The 22411-nt window shown below is 39.0% G+C and overlaps 1 protein-coding gene across 7 annotated transcripts in view; it reads right to left on the reverse strand.

Moving 5' to 3' along the window:
- LDAH (lipid droplet associated hydrolase) overlaps positions 1-22411 on the reverse strand; it is a 155957-nt gene that overhangs the window by 56044 nt on the left and 77502 nt on the right. For 6 of the 7 annotated variants that reach the window (XM_011950651.1, XM_011950640.1, XM_011950632.1 and 3 more), the window contains one exon: positions 12357-12591. The exons of the other annotated variant lie outside the window; for it this stretch is intronic. In XM_011950651.1, the coding sequence (XP_011806041.1) occupies positions 12357-12591 (235 nt within the window). The remainder of the gene's footprint in view (positions 1-12356; positions 12592-22411) is intronic. 7 annotated transcript variants of the gene reach the window in all.

Here is a 22411-nt window from a genome sequence, read left to right on the forward strand (position 1 = left end):
GCTGGAGTGCAGTGGCGTGCGATCTCAGCTCACTGCAAGCTCCGCCTCCCAGGTTCATGCCATTCTCCTGCCTCAGCCTCCCAAGTAGCTGGGATTACAGGCACCCACCACCATGCCCGGTTAATTTTTTTTTTTTGGATTTTAAGTAGAGACGGGGTTTCATCATGTTAGCCAGGATGGTCTTGATCTCCTGACCTTGTGATCCACCTGCCTCAACCTCCCAAAGTGCTGGGATTACAAGCATGAAAATGTTGGATCTTTCGTTGTAGTCCAACAGGTCCCTGAGGTTCTGTTCCTTTTTAGTCTATTTTCTCTCTGTTGGGTAATTCCTATTGATCTAATCTCACATTCACTGATTCTTTCCTCTGTCCCCTCATTTTATTGTTGGGTCTATCCATTGAGATTTTAAATTTGTTCTAAAATTTCCATTAATTTTTTTTTTCAATCTTCTCTTTCCTAAGATTGTCTATCTTCTCATGAGTTTCAAACATGTTTATTAATTGATCATTAAATAATTTTTATAATGGCTGCTTTAAAGTCATTGTCAGATAATTCCAGTATCTCTGTCATTTTGGTGTTGGCATTGATTTTTTTTTTTCCAGTCAAGTTGAGATTTTGTTAGACAAGTGATTTTCAACTACAACATGGACAGTTTGAGTGGTATGTTATGAGATTCTAGATTGTATTTAACCGTTATGTTTTAGATGGTTTTTTCATTATGGCCAGGTACGGTAGACTCTAAGTTACCCATCTGACTTCTGTTGATAAGGGAGGAGACCACCCCTTATATTGTCTTAGGCCCAATTTCTGCCTCCAAAGAAAGAAAAAGTAAAAACTAAAAGGCAGAAATGAAATCCACAAGCAGACAGCCTAGTCCCATACCCTGGGCCTGGTAGTTAAAGATTGACCCCTAACCTAATTGGTTATGTTATCTATGGATTACAGACATTGTATAGAAAAGCACTGTGAAAATCCCTATCCTGTTTTGTTCTGATCTAATTACTGGTGCATGCAGCCCCCAGTCACGTACCCACCCCCTGCTTGCTCAATCGATCACAACCCTCTCACGCACACCCGCTTAGAGTTGTGAGCCCTTAAAAGGGACAGGAATTGCTCAATCGGGGAGCTCAGCTCGTGAGACAGGAGCCTTGCAGGTGCACCCGGCCGAATAAACCCCTTCCTTCTTTAACTCAGTGTCTGAGGAGTTTTGTCTGCAGCTTGTCCTGCCACATTTCTTGATTCCCTGATTGGGAAGCGAGGTGAATGGCGGATGGTCGAGACAGCTCCCTAGGTGGCTTAAGCCTGCCCTGTGGAACATCCCTGCAGGGGACTCTGACCAGCCCGAGCGACGCGGATCCTGAGAGCACTCCCGGGTAGGCATTTGCCCTGGTGGGACTCCTCGCCAGAGCAGTGTGTGGCAGGCCCCCGTGGAGGATCAACGCAGTGGCTGCACACCGGGAAGGAACGGGCACTTGGAGTCTGGACATCTAAAACTTGGTAAGACTAGTCTTTGAAACTTGCCCACTCTGTTTGAGTGGAAGCGTGGCCTGATCACCCACGGCGTGCCTTTATCGGCACTTTGGTTTTGGTTTTGACTTGGTTTGAATCGCTTGACAGGACCGGTCTTGGGAACTTGCCCACTCCATTTGAGCGGAAGCGTGGCCTGATCACCCATAGTGTGCCTGTACTGGCACTTTGGTTTTTGTTTTTGACTTGACTTGGATTGCTTGATACTTTGGTTTTGTTTTTGACCTGGCTTAGATTTCTGGATATTTTGATTTTGGTTTGGTGCTAACGGCAAAAGTGTGTGTGTGCTCTTTTTACCCGTTCTTTGTTCTGTGGTGTGCGTGTGTTGTCAGCGTGGTGTTTTGTCTCGAAGAAGCAGAGGTCAGGCACAAATAAGCCCACCCTACTAGGAACTATGTTGAAAAAATTTCAAAAAAGAATTTAAAGGAGACTATGGAGTACTGTGACACTAGGAAAACTTAAAACTTTGTGTAAGATAGACTGGCCAGCATTAGAGGTAGGTTGGCCATTAGAAGGAAGCCTGGACAGGTCCCTTGTTTCAAAGGTATGGCACAAGGTAACCTGTAAGTCAGGGAACCCAGACCAGTTCCCATATATAGAAACTTGGTTACAGCTGGTTTTAGATCCCCGTCCCCAACACACAGTGGTTGAGATAACAGCAGCATAAGTGGCTGGCAGAGGTAAGGAAAGACAAGCAGAGAGAGAGAAAGGAAAGAGACAGAGAGGAAAAGAGGCAAAGAGAGAGAGGAAGAGATAGACAAAGAGGGAGTCAAGGAGAGAAAGAGAGAGAAAGAAAGAGAGAGGCAGAGAGAAGAGACAGAGGTAAAAGGAAAGTTAAAGAGAGAGACAAAGTCAAAGAGAGAAAGAAAGAGATATACAAGTAGTTAAGAAAAAAAAGTGTACCCTATTCCTTTAAAAGCCAAGGTAAATTTAAAACCTATAATTGATAATTGAAGGTATTCTCTGTAACCCTATAACACCCCAATACCACTTTGTTGTCAGTGTAAACAAGGGTGTATCCCGAAAGCACTGAGGCCTTCCAATCAAACATTCTTAACCCAGTAACCCACGGATCACCCAAATGCATTCAATCCATAGTGGCAACTGCTTTGCTAACAACAACAACAACAACAAAGTATAAAAAAAAAAAACTTTCAGAGGAAACCTCATTGTGAGCACACCTCATCAGTTCAGAAGTATCCTAAGGAAAAAAAAAAAGGAAAAAAAAGCTGGGCGGTAGAATTTAAATAAAAAGAGTATTATATGGTAAATTCTTGTCCTGAAATAAATTAACTGGTTGTTTAAAGAAAGAAATAATTGTAGTAAGTCAGAAAGTTGAGGCATGTTGAAGAACTGTCTGCAAAAGTCATGAAACAGAAAAATGTTACAAAAAAGAATTTATGCAAAAAATATTGTATAATTTAGAAGTAACTAGGCCTCCTGAATGTAAAACTACTGAAAAAAAAAAGTTTATGTGCAAGGTGTATAAGAAAACTAAAATATACCTTTGGTGAAAGGATTATAAGGAGGCATAAGAATGTACATTTTTACCTACATTGAAAAGTTTAAAGTAAAAGCATAACAGGTTTTTCTTAAAGCACCAACCTGCTCTTTAACAAAAATCATAAAAGTTTAAAGAGTCTATAAAATCTTACCTTATGGTCAAACATTAAAAATTAGATAAATATCTCTACAAGGTTTTATTAAAATTAGGTTTAACATTAATAACACATGAATATAAAGATAAAATTTAGTTTATCTGGTATAAATATCATACGAGAAGCATTGTTAAATATAAAATAGTATTTGGCTTTCTTTAGTTTAAAAACTAATAAAAATAGGTGCTAAAGGAAAATTCTCAGTAAAAAGGCGCTAAGGACTATAAAGTCCACTGCCAAGGTCCCCACATTTAAAACAAAAGGTCAGTTTCTTAAAAATTATATACTTGGTTTATCTTCCACTTTCCTTTCTCTCAAAAACTAAAAGTCTTTTAGCACATGTACCACCCCTAGAATTTCTGGTAAACCAGCACCAGCCTGAAGATCATGTTCTCATCAAAGGGTGGAAAGAAGAAAAACTTGAGCCAGCCTGGGAAGGACCCTACCTTGTGCTGCTAACCACCAAGACTGCTGTTCTTACAGAAAAAAAAAAAGAAAAAAGAATGGACTCATCACACCCAAGTCAAGAAAGTGCCACCCCCTCCAGAGTCGTGGGCCATAGTCCCGGGGGAAACCCTACCAAATTAAAGCTAAGAAAAATTTAACTCTTTTCATCTATTCTATTACTCTTTTTTCTTTCCTCGTTCTATTGCTGACCATCTAGTTATTAACATAACCAAGTCAATTTTGCCTCAAACTATTGCATTTAATGCTTGCCTTGTTAGTATCTATGAGGACTTGCCAAGTCAAAGACAGCTTTCTACTTCAGAAAAGTACTTCTGTCCCTTCTGACTCTCCTCAGACTGAGCATTAGTAAACTAGGACCATTTAATCCAGGAGATTTCAATAAAGACCCCAGTGCCAACCAGGAGTCTTGCCCCCGCAATATAGAGCTTACATGCCATAGTTGGTCCAACGTTCTGTGGACCACTAAAGAGCAAGGATGGACTGCCCCAACCAGTTTCTGTAATTTCCTAAAACCATACATTCATTTTACTAGAAGATCATAGAAGTTAAAGACTTAAAACAAACTTTAGCAATTAAGACAGGATACCAAGATGCAAATGCATGGTCAAAATAGATCAAATATTCCATCTGAATGTTAAACAAAAGCAACTGTTATGCTTGTGCACATGGCAGGCCAGAGGCCCAGACTGTCCCCTTTCCACTAAGGTGGTCCTCCAGTCAACCAGGTGTGGGCTGCATGGTAGCTCTTTTCCAGGATTCTACAGGCTGGAGTAATAAGTCGTGCCAAGCTCTCTCTGCCATATCCCAAAGTCTGGCACCCTGCAGGTCAGCCCCCAAGGGCCATCCAGCTTCTGTCTCCCAACACTAAGTTCACTTTGTGTCTCTCACGACAGGGAGGAAACTTAGTATCCCTTGGAGACCTGAAAGGATGCAGTGAGCTTAAGAATTTTCAAGAACTTATCAATCAGTCAGCCCTTGTTCACCCCTGAGCGGATGTGTGGTGGTATTGTGGTGGACCTTTACCGGGCACTCTGCCGAATAAGTGGAGTGGCACTTGTACTTTAGTCCAATTGGCTATCCCTTTCACCCTGGCATTTCATCAACCAGAAGGAAAAAAAATAAGACATCATAAAGCGAGAGAAGCCCCTTATAAGTCTTTTGACTCTCACGTCTATTTAGATGCAACTGGAGTCCCACGAGGAATACCAGATCAATTTAAAGCTTGAAATCAAATAGCTGCAGGATTTGACTCAATATTTGAGTAGGTGACAGTTAATAAAAATGTAGATTAGATACACTACATCTATTACAACCAACAGAAATAAGCTTTTCATGAGTTAAAAGAAAAACTCATGTCGGTCCCAGCCCTGAGGCTACCTGACCTGACAAAACTCTTTACACTCTACGTGTCAGAAAGAGAAAAAATGGCAGTTGGAGTTTTAACCCAGACTGTGGGGCCCTGGCCAAGGCCAGTGGCCTATCTCTCAAAACAACTAGATAGGATTTCCAAAGGCTGGCTCCCAGGTCTAACGGCCCTAGCAGCAACGGCCCTGTTAGCACAAGAAGCAAATAAACTAACCCTTAGACAAAAACTGAATATAAAGGCCCCCCATGCTGTGGTAACTTTAATGACTATCAAAGGACATCATCAGTTAACAAATGCTAGATTAACCAAGTACCAAAGCTTGCTATGTGAAAATCCCCACATAACCACTGAAGTTTGCAACACCCTAAACCCCACCACCTTGCTCCCGGTATCAGAGAGCCCAGTTAAACATAACTGTGTAGAGGTGTTGGACTCAGTTTATTCTGGCAGGCCCAACCTCCGAAACCATCCTGAAATATCAGGAGACTGTGAGCATTACATGGACAGGAGCAGCTTCGCCAACCCCTGCAAAGCGACTCTGAAGACAAAGACAAACCCTGCTCCAGTCACACCCGGAAGCTGACTGGTCCATGCACAGCCGAAGCATGAGAAAACTCATTGCGGGACTCATTTTCCTTAAAATTTGGACTTTTATAGTAAGGACTTCAACTGACCTTCCTCAGACTGAGGACTGTTCCCAGTGTATACATCAAGTCACTGAGGTAGGACCAAAGGTTGCTATGGTCCTATTATTTTACAGTTATTTTAAGTGTACTGGAACTCTAAAAAGAACTTGTTTGTATAATGTTATTCTATACAGGGTATGTAGCCCAGGAAATGACCAACCTGATGTGTGTTATGCCCCATCTGAGCCTCCTATGACCAGAGTTTTTTAAAAATAAGATTAAGGACTGAGGACTGGTGGAGGCTCATAAATGATACAAGTAAAGTGTTAGCCAAAACAGAAGAAAAAGAGGTGCCCAAACAAGTCACCTTAAAATTTGATGCCTGTGCTGTCATTAATAGTAATACGTTAGGAATAAGGTGTAGTTCTCTTAATTAGAAAAGAGGCTATATGGCAGAAAATAAGTACATCTGTCATAAATTAGGACTGTGTGGAAACAAATGTAAATACTGGTCTTGTGTCATTTAGGCCATTTAGATTAAAAAAAAAATGAAAAGGATCCAGTCCACCTTCAGAAAGGAAAAAATAACCCTTCCTGTACTAAAGGACAATGTAACCCCTTAGAGCTAGTAATAACCAATCCCCTTGATCCTCGCTGGAAAAAAGAGGAGCGTGTGACCTTAGGAATCGATGGGGCTGGACTGAATCTTCAAGTAAATATCTTGGTTCGAGGAGAAGTTTATAAACACTTTCCTGAGACAGTGTTTCAAACTTTCTATGATGAACTAAATGTGCCAGTACCAGAAATTCCAGGAAAAACAAGAAATTTGTTTTTGCAATTAGCTGAGCATGGAGCCCAGTCTCTCAATGTCACTTCATGTTATGTATGTGGAGGAACTGTAATAGGAGATCAACGGCTATGGGAAGCCCGATAATGAGTACTTACAGATCCAGTTCCTGATGAATTCCCAGCTCAAAAGAATCACCCTGATAATTTCTAGGTCCCAAAAGCCTCAATTATTGGACAATATTGCATAGCTAGAGAAAGAAAAGAATTCACTCACCCTGTAGGATGACTTAGTTGTCTGAGACAGAAACTGTATAATGGTACCACAGAAACAGTCACTTGGTGGAGTTCAAATCACACAGAGAGGAATCCATTTAGTAAATTCCCAAAGTTGCAAACTGTGTGGATCCACCCGGAGTCCCACCAGGACTGGACAGCCCCCACTAGATTATACTAGATATGTAGGCATAGAGCTTATGCCAAATTACCTGACCAGTAGGTAGGTAGTTGTGTTATTGACACTATTAAACCATCTTTCTTCCTACTGCCCATAAAAACAGGCAAACTCCTAGGCTTCCCTGTCTATGCTTCCCACGAAAAGAGAAGCATAGCTATAGGAAATTGAAAAAAATGATAAATGGCCCTCTGAGAGAAGCATACAATATTATAGGCCTGCTACTTAGGCACAAGACGGCTCGTGAGGATACCAGACCCCCATTTACATGATCAACCAAATCATACGGTTACAAGCTGTCTTAAAAATAATCACTAATAAAACTGGCAGAGCCTTGACTATTCTGGCCTGGCAAGAAGATCAGATGAGAAATGCTATCTATCAAAATAGATTAGCTCTTTACTACTTGCTAGCAGCTGAAGGAGAGGTCTGTAGAAATTTAACCTTACTCATTGCTGCCTACACATAGATAATCAAGGGCAAGTAGTTGAAGACATAGTTAGAGATATGACAAAATTGGCATATGTGCCCATGCAAGTGTGGCATGGATTTGATCCTGGGGTCATGTTTAGAAAATGGTTCCCAGTGCTAGGAGGATTTAAAACTTTTATAATAAGAGTTATAATAGTAATAGGAACCTGCTTACTGCTCCCTTGTTTGCTATCTGTACTTCTTCAAACGATAAAGAGCTTCCTTGCTATCTTAGTTCACCAAAATGCTTCAGCACAAGTGTACTATATGAATCACTATCGATCTGTCTTGCAAGAAGACATACGTAGTAAAAATGAAAGTGAGAACTCCCACTATTGAGTGAGAGTCTCAAAGGCGGGGAGTAAAGGAGGAGACCATCCCTCATATCGTCTTAGGCACAATTTCTGCCTCCAAAGAAAGAAAAAGTAAAAACTAAAAGGCAGAAATGGAATCCACAAGTGGACAGCCCAGTCCCACACCCTAGGCCTGGTAGTTAAAGATCGACCCCTGACCTAATCGGTTGTTATCTATAGATTACAGACATTATATAGAAAAGCACTGTGAAAATCCCTATCCTGTTTTGTTCCGATCTAATTACCGGTGCATGCAGCCCCCAGTCACGTACCCCCTGCTTGCTCAATTGATCACAACCCTCTCACGCTCACCCCCTTAGAGTTGTGAGCTCTTAAAATGGACAGGAATTGCTCACTCGGGGAGCTCGGCTCTTGAAACAGGAGTCTTGCCGATGAGCTCGGCTCTTGAAACAGGAGTCTTGCCGATGCCGCTGGCCGAATAAACACCCTCCTTCTTTAACTCAGTGTCTGAGGAGTTTTGTCTGAGGCTCGTCCTGCTACGTTGACACCCAAGGGGTGAAGGGGCTCCTTAAAGCTGCTGGGTAGGGAAAGCAATTCTGACTCTGTACTAGGCTTTCACTGTTACCATCTTGGCTGGGACAAGTGGGAGTCCCTTGCTACTTCTCCCACATGACCTTTACTGATAACATGGGGGTAGTGGCGATGGTAGACCCATTACTGCAGGGCAGTGATTAAAGTCTTTGCTCTCTTCTCAGCCTCTTCTGGGACAGTACTCGAGAGCAGGGAAAGAGAGGGGGTGCTTCATTACTGCTGGGGAGAGGGTAAAGTCCACTCAATCTCTGCAAGCATGGCTGGATATGGCTGGAGTAGAGTAGAGCAGTTACTGTCTAAAGGTTTCTTTTAGAAAGTATTAAAGACCAGAGGCCAGTTGCGGTGACTCGTGCCTATAATCCCAGCATTTTGGAAGGCCAAGGTGGGTGGATCACCTGAGGTTAGGAGTTTGAGACCAGCCTGGCCAATATGGTGAAACCCCCTCTCTACTAAAAATACAAAAATTTGCTGGGAGTTGTGGCGGGCACCTGTAGTTCCAGCTACTTGGGAGACTGAGGCAGGAGAACTGCTTGAACCCAGGAGGCGGAGGTTGCAGTGAGCCGAGATTGAGCCACTGCACCCTAGCCTGGGTGGCAGAGTGAGACTCTGTCTCAAAAAATATATAATAATAATAAAGAAAGAAAGTACTGAAGACCAGAATATACTGCCGCAAAATGACTGTAGGGGACCCAAAATATACCATCCCTAAAGATGCCTCTTGGGCAAAAAGATTATTTTAAACTGAGTATTTTGAGAAACTGGAGACACAGGAGAAGCTCTAAAAATGGAGAAGTTCCCTTTTTAAAGGGAAGTTCACGTCTATAAAGGACATTTCCATTTGAATGGGTGTTTTCCTCTCTGTACCATGAAGGATGACTCTAAATCACCAGGGATTCTATTATCAATGCAAAGGGCACCAACCTAAATCTGCATAAGAAACTTTTGTCTTGTATACAGTGCTTTTCTTGGTTACCTCCCATTACTGACTTCTTTTCTTTGTTTTAGTTGAAGTATTTAGTATTTAAGTCTGAACTCAGAAGCCACCTCTTTGAGATGTATTCATTTCTCTGGGTATCTCCCATGTACATATGAAATATAATGTTAATAAATTTATATATTTTTTTGTTAATCTCTCTTTTGTATACAAGGTAGGGAGAAGACTATTTTTTCATACTCTATGAAACACTGCTCCTTTCCTGGTCTTTGGGCTAGAGAGAGTAGGCTTTTGTTGGGGCCTTTAAAAGTTTCTACCTTTGGTGTTTCTGGGTTGCTGGCTCCACACTTAGGATATATGTGATAAAAAGAAAACCTAGGGAACTCACCACTGTTTATTGCTTGGGTCCCAAAGTCCCTACATAGTCTGCTTTCTATTCTCTACCTTGTATAGTCTTCTTAATGTTGTTTTATAGATAATATCCAGGGTTTTTTGTACTTAGCAGGAGAAATAGTGGAAAGTCCATTTACTCTATCTTCCTGGAAGCAGAAATCCCAGGAGGAAAATGGAATCTGTAACTAAAGAATGCTTTATAAAATCCATTCTACAACACAAAAAGAAAATGGCAAAGAGTAACAAGGGGCTAGGAAGGACAAACAAACCTGTAAAGAGAAGTAAAATGATCTTATCAAAGTATATGTGGAGAATTTTACATATATTTGCCAGAATTTCAAATGTTGATTCCATTGGGTCTCAAGTAATTTCCAAAGGTAGACTGGCTCTAACTCTTGATGTAATCAACATCTGAAAATCAATGAGGGGAAGTAATTAAACGGAAGCCACAGAGTGACTCTAGGACAGAACCAAAATGAGAGTTGAGGGTTTCTGACTTCTTGTCAGTATCATTTTCACCAGTAGGCATCTGTTCCATAATATTGTCAGAGGCCTTTGAACCAGAGAGACTTCATTTTGAGTGTGGGCTAGGAAAATGAGGCTGAAACTTGCTGGACTGTATTCTCAGAAAGTAAGGCATTCCGAGCCTCTAGATGTTTAAAGTTAAGGGAACAAATTAATAATGTTTACTAAAACAGACTCAGACTTGGGAGTGTCCAGATATCCTGATATCTGGAGAACAAAGGCATTCCTAATTTTGCTTCAAAGATAGTAATATCGATTCTTGGGCTGGGTGCGGTGGCTCACGCCTGTAATCCCAGTACTTTGGGAGGCTGAGATGGGTGGATCACAAGGTCAGGAGTTTGAGACCAGCCTGGCCAGCATGGTGAAACTCTGTCTCTAAAAAAAAATACAAAAATTAGCTGGGCACAGTGGTGCTTGCCTGTAGTCCTAGCTACTTGGAAGGCTGAGGCAGGAGAATCACTTGAACCTGGGAAGCGGAGGTTGCAGTAAGCCGAGATCATGCCACTGCACTCCAGCCTGGGTGACAGAGTGAGACTCCATCTCAAAATAATAATAATATCGATTCTTGCAAAATATAGTAATTAAGAAAATTAATCCTTTTTCACAAACTTGTAGCAGAAGACATCTCCCTATATATACAAGCATTGTACCTGGGGTGGGTACATCCCTCCTCTTATTTTCAGGAGTATCCTACTCTGTCTATGGAGGAGCTATTCTTTCACCACTTTACTCACTTAATAAACTTGCTTTTGCTTTGCACTGCAGACTCACCCTGAATTCTTTCTTGCACGAGATCCAAGAACCCTCTCTTAGGGTGTACATCGGGACCCCTTTCCTGTAACAATATGGTGGAGAGATGAGGAGTTGGACCAAATGGTCTTTAAGGGATATTTCCAACTTCAACCTCTGGCAATTTCCATGACTGTCCTTAGCCCTTGCTTCCCCTCTTCCTATCTCATCTTTTTTAACCACTATGCTAAGGCTGTATTAAAGAGTGGAAATTGGGGGGAAAATGGAAGGGGGAAAAATCTATCAATAGGATAAATATACTGAATTTTGTATTTGTGAGGACTGCTTCTTGTTACATATTTAGAAAAATACCTCCCATATGAACTGCAGCTGTACAACTGAACAGGCAGGGCTGTTAACTTGTTTCTAGTTCATTAGGCATGTGACCTTATGGCATTCTTAATACAGCTGAGCATGGAAACCTTTATTCAGGAGTCCTGCTGTTATCATTAACTAGGGCAACAGCAGCAGCTATGGTGAAAGGACATGCAATACAGTGGCAGAATGCCTGGGCTTCAACACTACATACTAGTTGTATAACTTTGGGCAATCATGTAACCTCTTTGTACCTCAGTTGCTTCATTTAAAAGGGGGACAATAGCAATACTAAACCTTATTAGTTCTTTTGAGGATCACAGGTAAAAGCTTAGAAAGTGCCATTAGCTACTGCTGCAACTAATTGTTACATCATTCATTGGAGGTCTGTTTTAAATAAAATACCAGATAGAAGCTTTGCATATTTTATCACATTTAACACTAGAATAACATTTGACGTATGGGGTATTGTTATCCCCACCTTATAGATTAAGAAACTAGGACTACTTTATTATGAAAGTCATTTATAAATATAGTATAAAATAGTATGATCTAAAACGATAAATTATATTTTAAAACAACTTTTGAAGCCAAAAAGTAGTCACAAAAACATTTCCTAGCATATTCATAAAATACAATCAGCAAAGCACCCAGTATTAAAATACATTACCATGACAACTATTTATTACTTCTATGGTTTAAATTCTCCCAAAACATTTAAACAAGGAAAATAAAAACAACCTGTTAACTCTATAAGAGTATTAGGCTTTGTGTCCTTCTGCTGTTTTTTGTAAAGTACTCCCACTGAGCTGACAGGCATACCCAGGATTCCTGTAGGGACTCCGTATATACTATGTACTATGTGCAGAAGAAGTGTTTCTCACCATCCTGCAGCTAGAGTGAAGAATCAGAAACGTATGATAAAATTAAAACGATGAGGCTTTTCTGTCTAATTTCTCACGTAAAAATTCCCTCATTCTGTTTCTAATTTTATTTACTTCTAGTTTTAAACTTTCGGAAGAGAAAAATAAAAAACTAGTAAATAATTCCTTGCTTGATATTTGTCCACTGTCAGAGAGTATTGTGTAAACACTTTGCGATACAAGAATAAACATACACATTTTAAAATCTGTGCTTACCAAGGCAGAATGGTTCTAATACATTCAATGGCGAAAATTCATTCTCCAGGTTCATTAATTGAAGGCACCTTCTGATTAGCAAGGACTTGATTTTCTCAGGACACAGTTTCAATAATAAGTAGCCAGTAACATAGAGAACATATCGAAACCGGCACAAAAGTGGAGTGGCAATTCTGCCATTGGGTGACTCAGACATTCGTTCAATTGTTGGAAACAGCAGAAAGGCGCGAATTACCTACAATAAAGAAGCATATTTTGATGAGAGTTTTTCTTAAGGGATAGGTCCATTACTTATTGTTTCTTCTGTACAGTAATGACAAATGACTGGGTTTTAGAATGACTAGAGATCTGTTCAGACTGAGAAGAACCACCACTCACCACCTTCTCAGCCAATAACTAGGCAAAATCACAGCTCACTGCAACCTTGACGTCCTGAGTGCAAGTGATCCTCCCACCTCAGCCTCCCAAGTAACTGGGACTACAGGTGTGCCCCACCATGCCTGGTTCATTTTTTGTATTTTTATAGAGACAGGGTCTCCCTGTGTTGCCCAGGCTGGTCTTGAACTCCTGGGATCAAATCATCCCCCTGCCTTGGCCTCCCAAAGTGCTGGGATTACACACGTGACCCACCATGTCCAGGCCCCCTCATTTCTTTTTAATGCTAAAAAATATTCTATCATCTGAATGTACCATAGTGTATTTATTCATTCACCTACTGAAGGAAATACTGGTTGCTTGTAAGTTTTGGCAATTATGAATAAAGCTGCTATAAATGTCCGTGTGCACTAAGTTTTCAACTTCTTTGGGTAGATATCTAAGAGCACAATTGCTGGAACACATGGTAAGAATATGTTTAGTTTTGTGTGAAATCACCAAATTGTCTTCCAGGTGGTTGGACTATTTTGATTCCCACCAGTAATGAATGAGAGGTGCTCCATATCCTGCTGTTTCTATATTTATTGTCAGTGTTCTGAATTTTGGCCATTCTAACAGGTATGGTGTTATCTCATTGTCTTTTTAATTTACATTTCCTTGATGCCATATGATGTGGAACATCTTCTCATGTTTATTTGTCATCTGTATATCTTCTTTGGTGAGGTGTCTGTTAAGGTTTTTGACCCATTTTTAAATAGGTTTTATATTTTTCTTATTTTGAGTTTTCTGAGTTCCTTGTATATTTTGGATTTGTCTTTTATCAGATGTGTCTTTTCAAATATTTTCTCTCAGTCTATGACTTATCTTTTTATTCTCTTGACCCTGCTTTCTGTAGAAGCTTTTAATTTTAATGAAGTTCAGCTTATCTGTTATTTCTTTCACTGATTGCACCTTTGGTTTGTATCTAAAAAGTCATCATCATATCCAAGGTCATCTAGGTTTTCTCCTATGTTATCTTCTAGTCATTTTATAGTTGTGCTTCATATTTAGATCTATAATCCATTCTGAGTTAGTTTTTGTGATAAGTATAAGGTCTGTGTCTAGATTCATTTTCTTGCACGTGGATGTTCAGTTGTTCCAGTATATTTTAAAGACTGTTTTTGCTATACTTACTGTGCTGTGCAATATGTCCCAAAGGAAAAAACTGTATTCCTCCTAATTGAGGCTTTGTACCCACTGACCATCCTCTCCTCCTTCTCCCACTGCCCACCACCCCAGACTCTAGTAATCACCATTCTACTCCCTGCTCTGTAAGTTCTATTGTTTCAGATTCCACATATAAGTGAGGACATGTGGTATTTGTCTTCCTGTGTCTGGTTTATTTCACTTAACATAATATTCTCCAGCTCCATCTACATTGTTGCACATGACCAAACTTCTTTTTAAGGCTGAGCAGTATTCCATTGTGCACACACACATTTTCTTTATCCATTCATCTGCTGATGGACACTTAGGTTGATCCTGTTAACTTTGCTATTGTGAAGGGTGTTCCAATGGACACGGAGTACATGCATCTCTGATATATTAATTTTATTTTATGGCATGATCCTGGCTCATTGCAGCATCTCATAAATTTTGATAAGTTCTGTTTTCATTTTCATTTAGTTCAAAATTATTTCTTAATTTATCTTGAAATTTCTTTTCTAATCCATGTTTAATCTCCATGTATTTTGGGACTTTCCAGTTATCTTTCCTTTATTGGTTTCTAAATTCCACTGTGGTCTGAGAGCAGGCATTATATAATTTCTATTCTAAATTTGTTAATGTTTGCTTGACGGACCATAATGTGGTCTATCTTGGTGAATGTTCCATGTGATCTTGAGAAGAATGTGTATTCTGCTCTCGTTGGATGAAGTAGTCTATAGATGTCAATTATACAAGTTGATTGATGGTGTTGTTGGATTCAACTATGTCTTTACCCATTTACTGCCTGCTGGATCTGTCCATTTCTGATAAAGGGGTGTTAAAATCTCCAACTATGATAGTGGATGCATGTATTTATGCTCATAGTTCTATCAGTTTTTGCCTCACATAGTTTTATGCTTTGCTGCTAGGCACATGCATGTAAAGGACTGTTATGTCTTCTTGGAGGACTGACCTCTTTATCATTATGTAATGACCTTTTTTATCCTGGATAACTTTCTTTGCTTTGAAAGTCTGCCTTGTCTGAAATGTAGCTACTCCTGTTTTCTTTTGATTAGTGTTAGCTTGGTATATTTTTCTCCATCCATTTACTTTTCATCTACATGTATCTTTATATTTAAAGTGGACTTCTTCTAAACAACATATAGTTGAATCTTGTTTTTTTGATCCACTCTAACAATCTTTTAATTAGTGCTTTTCTTTTTCTTTTCTTTTCTTTTTTTTTTGGAGACAGGATCTCACTCTGTCACTGCAGCCTTGACCTCCCAGGCTCGAGGAGATCCTCCCACCTCAGCCTTCTGAGTAGCTGGGACTACAGGCACACACCACCATGCCTGGCTAATTTTTCAAATTTTTTGTAGAGATGGTCTCGCTCCCTATGTTGCGCAGGCTGGTCTCGAACTCCTAGGCCCAAGTGATCTTCCTTCCTCAGCCTCCCAAAGTGCTGGGATTATAGGTGTGAGCCACCACGCCAGGTCTATTTGGTGCATTTAGACAACTGATGTTTAAAGTGATTATTGGTAGTTAAATTAATATCAACTATATTTGTCATTATTTTCTCTGTTGTTCTTGTTCCTATTTCCACCTTCCACATATTTTCTGCCTTTTGTGGTTTTAACTGAGCATTTTATATGATTCAATTTTCTCTCCTTTCTTGGCATGTCAGTTATACTTAAAAAAAAAAAAACAAAAACAAACTTCCAGTGATTGCCCTAGGGTTTGCAATATCCATTTACAACTAGTCCAAGTTCACTTTTAAATAACACTACACCACTTTACAAGTAGTGTATCTTACAAAAACAATATAATCCTAAGTCTTCCCTCCTGCTCTTTGTGTTGTTGCATTCATTTCACTTATATGTAGGCATACATATAACATATAAACATACATAATCGAAAGCACTGTTGCTATTATTATTTTGAACAAACTTATCAGTTAGATAAATTAAGAATAAGAAAAATAAACATTTTTATCTTTATTTCCTCTTTGATACTCTTCTTTTCTTTATGAAGATCTGAGTTTCAAGCCCCTATTATTTTCTTTCTGAGTCTCCTGGATCTGAAATTTGATATTTGACATTAATTTAAGAAATATCTCTGTCATTAATGTTTGAAATATTTCTTGTTTCTTTCTCTCTTTCTTTTCCATCTAGTGTTCCCCTTACGCATATGTTTCACCTTTTGTAGTTGTCCCGCAGTCCTTATTCTTTTTTTTTTTCTTTTCCCAGCCTTTTTCTTTGCTTTTCAGTTTTGGGGGTTTATGTTGAGATATTCTTAGGCTCAGAGACTCTTTCTTCAGCCACTTTCAATCTACTGATAAGCCCATCAAAGGCATTCTTTATTTTACAGTGTTTTTACTCTCTAGTATTTCTTTTTGCTTTCTCCTTAGGATTTCCATCTCTCTTCTTACATTGTCTACCTATTCTTGAATGATGCCTTCTTTATCTGTTATAGCCATTAGTGTATTAATCATAGCGGATTTAAATTCCTCATCTGATAATTCCAGAATGCCTACCTGTCTGGGTCTGAAGCTTGCTCTATTCTCCTCAGATTGTTTTTCTTTTCTTTCTTTCATTTTTTTTTTTTTTTTGCCTTTTGGTATGCCTAGTAATTTTTTCTTGGTAGTTGGATATGATGTACCAGGTAAAAGGAACTTCTGTAAATCAGGTTTTAGTAATGCAGTAGTTAGGTGGGGGAAAGGGGAGGAGAGACATTCCATCATCCTATGATTAAGTCTCAGTCTTTTAGTAAGCATATGCCTCTGGTCTACAAACTTCTAAGTGTTTCCTCAGTATTCTTCTCCCCTCTTTGGCAGAACAGGATGGCTAGAGTTGTCTGGAGTTTAGTATTTCCCTTCTCTGATGCAGAAGGTTAGAGCTGACAAGAGTTAGGTATTTCCCTTCCCTTGGGTCAGGCTCTAATAATACCCCAGCAGGTCAGGATTTAGCTAACTAATTTCTCCTGGGGGCAGACCTTGTTAAGAAGAGCACAGTGCTCTGGCATATTTCAAAATGGTTCATTTCATCCTCCCCCTGCCAGAAGCACATAGGGATTTTTCTGCAATATTTACTTGGAGAATCTAATTTAGCTCATGTAGGTAAGTCTAACAAAATAGTAGGGTTTCCCCATGAGTGGGTCCCCCTGGAGTTTTAAACTTTCAGAGTTGTTCATACTGAACCTCCTATAATTCATCAATTACAGCTCAGGTTTTTCTACCAAGGCACTGCTTCCTGTGGGGGTTTCTATTTGTGACTGCATCTCTAGTAACTTGTGGCTCTCGGTATTTGCCAGTCTGTCTCTCTAGTCTTTTGGGGACAGTGGGTTTCCCTGTGTCCTCCCCTATCCTGGGTCCAATAAGGTTGATTTATCAGTTTGCACAGCTTTTTACTTATTAGAGTTGGAAGGGCAACTTCTAAGCTCCTTACATGTGGAACTGGAAACCAGAAGTCCTATTAACATTTTTGTATATGTCTTTTGGTGCATGTATGCATGTTTTCTGTTGGCTACATCACTTCAAAGTAGAAATACTGGGTCATATAGTAGGCATATATTCATCTTTAGTAGATAATTACAAAGAGTTTTCCAAAGTAGTTCTACCAATGCTCTTGCAACAGTATACAAGGTGTACAAAGATTTCTATTTCTCCATATCCTTGTCAACACTTGTTATATTTTGTTTTTCTAATAGACATCCTTACAGGTGTTAGGTGATACATCATTGTGGTTCTGATTTGCATTTCTCTGATAATTAGTGATGTTGAGCACCTTTTCATATACATGTTGGTCATTTGTATTTTTTTTTTGAAGAAATGTCTATTTAAGTCCTTTGCCCATTTTTAAATTGCTAAGATAGTAGAATAGATTTTAAGTGTTCTTACCACAAAAAAAGATAAGCATGTAAGGTACTGCATAAGTCACTTAGCTTGATTTAGTCATTCCACAATATATGCTTATTTCCAAACACCATATTGTACCAATCTATACACTTTCTATTTGTCAATTAAAAATATATATTAAAAATAAGGCCGGGCACGGTGGCTCAAGCCTGTAATCCCAGCACTTTGGGAGGCCGAGACGGGCGGATCACGAGGTCAGGAGATCGAGACCATCCTGGCTAACACGGTGAAACTCCGTCTCTACTAAAAATACAAAAACTAGCTGGGCGAGGTGGCGGGCGCCTGTAGTCTCAGCTACTCGGGAGGCTGAGGCAGGAGAATGGCGTAAACCCGGGAGGCGGAGCTTGCAGTGAGCTGAGATCCGGCCACTGCACTCCAGTCCGGGCGACAGAGCAAGACTCCGCCTCAAAAAAAGAAAAAAAAAAAAAAAATTAAAAATAAAATATAATTGAGGCTAACTAATCAAGTAAATGACTGAGCATAATATGTATATTAATTAGCCATAAGTGATTTATAATGATTATAACAATTTAAGCAATAAATAATAATTGAATCAGATATGTATAATGGTAGTAAGTCACAAGTCCTATGAGGGGGCAGATAAAATAATAAAAGAGGACTAGAAACTGCGAGGGGTGGTGGGATAGCTTTAAATAGGGTGTTTAGGAAAGGATTTGATGAAAGGTGACATTTGTGCAAAGGCAGTTAGGGAGTAAGCTAAGAGATGATCAGAAAAATAAATTTTGTAGCGAGGGAAGAGCATGTGTAGAGGTCATAGAAAGCTAATGTGGTGTGTTTGAGTAACAGCCAGGTGAACCATATTGCTGGAGCAGGGTACATGAAGAACAGAGCAGTTCAAGTGTTTATTAAAATGTCCTCAATGATTTAAAGGATATAAATGGCTAATTCAGTTAACACCCAACTAAAATGAGAATGTACCACACAGATTCCATACTGGTTATGTAACTCATAGTACATAAGGAACTTTAGATTGATCAAATCAGCTGGCAGAAACAGGAAACAATCCATTACTTTTATAAATGATCCTTTACTGTGACCCATGTTAAGCAAAACTGCATGTAAGGGAAACTCTACAAATATATAAGCAACCACAGGGTAATATTTGGTTGATCTATATCAATAACAAATTGAGAATTAAAATGCACTCCGAAATAATGGGAATGGACCAAAACAGTAAGGAAGTTCTAATATGTACACTGAATGCATCATTGCCTTATAAAAATATAAGAAGACCAAAGACTTTATCACAACTAATACTTAGTTGATGAGACTGGTTTTCCTCTCTTCCCTTTGGAGAACAATTATTACCTGCTAGGTGAAACTTTTCCTAGATATTATAATGATAATTTCAATGAAATTTATAGTCAAAATTTGATAGGATAAGTCACAGTAATAAAAATTTTTCATTCTTCATATTAGTAAAAAAAAAAAATATCGCCTAGGTTAAGGAAGTATGCCTAATTTGATAACACAGCTGTGCGGTGAAGGTTTCCAAATCTGTGTACATGACCAAACATTTTCTTATGTTACTATCTCATTAAAAAAAGAACTCCCATGTTAGCCAATTCATTCTATCCTAAGAAAACATTTTCGCATATTTCACATTCTCTTCTGCTATCTACCAGAATCAACTTTTGATAATGAAGCACAACCGTGTTTTCTTTAACAGTACAGGAAGGTAAACATGCACACTGGGACTTTTTATACTGGCTACATTTGCGGGGGTTAGAGGAAAGTATTTTGATGCTTATTTTTCTGGAATTTATTATTATTGTTGGTAATCATTTTTCAGAAAAGAAGCTAAGAAACAATTTGAAGTATGGCCACAAGGTAAACAGTATGGTGCTCAGGTGTGGATTGTGTGCAATCTGTTTCATTAAATAGGCTTAAAAAAAACAGTAAATCTTAAAAATCCTTAAAAGACTTCATCCGTTTATATAGCTTATTACAGATGCATCCATTTTTCTGGGAGAGCAGCAGTGATGCCTATGTGTTATGACTAAGTGAAGCTGCGACAAATAGTACTTCAACATCTTCAAAAGAACATTATCACTGCCACTCTGCCTATTTGTTTATTAGTTTAACCCACCTGATGTAGTTATGGCAGGGTGCTTCCCCACTGTACAAACAGGAAACAAACAAAAAAAATAGCACACAGTTTCTCTTTTTATATGACTGCAACATTTGTAAGGAATGTCTTAGCCAACATGCAATGTCAACCAGACAGCCTTCAAAGATAAACTTTCTAGCTGTCAAAACATAGGTCTAGAAGTAATCCTAGTTTTGTTTATCTCCTCTTAAGGCCATGTGTTCCTCTCCTTAGGATCACACTGGAAACACAAGCCTAGTCAGCTTATTTAATAAGTATGCAGTTTATAAACTGCAAATGCCATTATATTTTAATCAACAGCTTGCTTTTTGAGATTTTCTACTCTGTCTTAAAAACTTTGTATGTCAGAAAGATAAGAATATGCCTTGCAGGGAAGTAGCTGGATTAACAGTTGTAGAGACAGCTTACTATTTTCCAGGTGCTATACTTATGCACTTTATATATATTATTTCATTTAATATACATAAAAACCTTATGAAGTTCCCTCATTCCACTGAAGAGATAACTGAGGTTCATCCAGAAAGTGAGAGAGATATGAATTCAAGCAGGATGACTTCTGAATCCATGCCATTAACGTTTATATATACTATATATTTACATACAAAATAAGTTATTTGTAATTGTTATTGTTTGGAGGCAATTTTCTTAGGGTTGAACCAATTACTACTATTATTGTCAGATATGGGCTAATCTTTACAAGTGTCTCAAATCATTTAGCTCCAGAAATAATTAAACCCATATCCTAAGAATTAAAGCACGAGATCTTTCAACTACTGATTACTGAAGCAAAATTATGCCATTTTAGTATGTTTCAGTTAAGATGCTACTCAAGAAACTAACCACTTTTGCCATTTTCCATTCATGTGAATTATATTCAGACCTTCTGGGGCAGAGATTTTTCTACACTTTAATTACCTGAATGTGAAAAAAAAAAAAAAAAGCAGCCATTTCATACGTTTGATCTTCATGTCAGGGTTGTTAATTATAAGGAATGTTTGCATATTTGCAGAGGTCTTTACATAACTTATAACTACACAAACATCTGAAACTTAGCTTCAATATCTTCCTATAGCCCATTCTTCTCAAGCTTTTGTAGGAGAACTACAAACCACTGCTCAATGAAATAAAAGAGGACACAAACAAATGGATGAAGCTGGAAACCATCATTATGAGCAAACTATCACAAGGACAGAAAACCAAACACTGCATGTTCTCACTCATAGGTGGGAACTGAACAATGAGAACACGTGGACACAGGAAGGGGAACATCACACACTGGGACCTGTTGTGGGGTGGGGGGAGGGAGGAGGGATAGCATTAGGAGATACACCTAATGTAAATGACGAGTTAGTGGGTGCAGCACACCAACATGGCACATGTATACATATGTAACAAACCTGCACTTTTAAATTTTTTAATTTTTGTATTTTTCTTTTATTATTATACATTAAGTTCTAGGGTACATGTACACAACAAGCAGGTTTGTTACATAGGTATACATGTGCCATGTTGGTGTGCTGCACCCGTTAACTTGTCATTTACATTAGGTATATCTCCTAATGCTATCCCTCCCCTGGCACCACAACCCACGACAGGCCCCGGTGTGTGATGTTGCCCACCCTGTGTGCAAGTGTTCTCATTGTTCAATTCTCACCTATGAGTGAGAACATGCAGTGTTTAGTTTTCTGTCCTTGTGATAGTTTGCTCATAATGATGGTTTCCAGCTTCATCCATGTCCCAACAAAGGACATGAATTCATCCTATTTTATGGCTGCATAGTATTCCATGGTGTATATGTGCCACATTTTCTTAATCCAGTCTATCATTGATGGACATTTAGGTTGGTTCCAAGTCTTTGCTATTGTGAATAGTGCCACAATAAACATACGTGTGCATGTGTCTTTATGGCAGTATGATTTATATTCCTTTGGGTATATGGGTAAATATACATTACCCTGGGCAATATGGCCATGTTCACAATATTGATTCTTCCTATCCATGAGCATGGAATGTTCTTCCATTTGTTTGTGTCCTCTTTTTATTTCATCGAGCAGTGGTTTGTAGTTCTCCTTGAACAGGTCCTTCACATCCTTTTAAGTTGGATTCCTAGCTATTTTATTCTCTTTGTAGCAACTGTGAATGGGAGTTCACTCATGATTTGGTTCTCTGTTTGTCTGTTATTGGTGTACAGGAATGCTTGTGATTTTTGCACACTGATTTTGTATCCTGAGACTGCTGAAGTTGCTTATCAACTTAAGGAGATTTTGGGCTGAGACGATGGGGTTTTGTAAATATACAATCATGTCATCTGCAAACAGGGACAATTTGACTTCCTCTTTTTCTAATTGAATACCTTTTATTTCTTTCTCTTGCCTGACTGCCCTAGCCAGAACTTCCAACACTATGTTGAATAGGAGTGGTGAGAGAGGGCATCCCTGTCTTGTGCCAGTT

This window comes from Colobus angolensis, unplaced genomic scaffold (assembly GCF_000951035.1).
Source record: "Colobus angolensis palliatus isolate OR3802 unplaced genomic scaffold, Cang.pa_1.0 Scaffold109, whole genome shotgun sequence".
NCBI lineage: Eukaryota > Metazoa > Chordata > Mammalia > Primates > Cercopithecidae > Colobus > Colobus angolensis.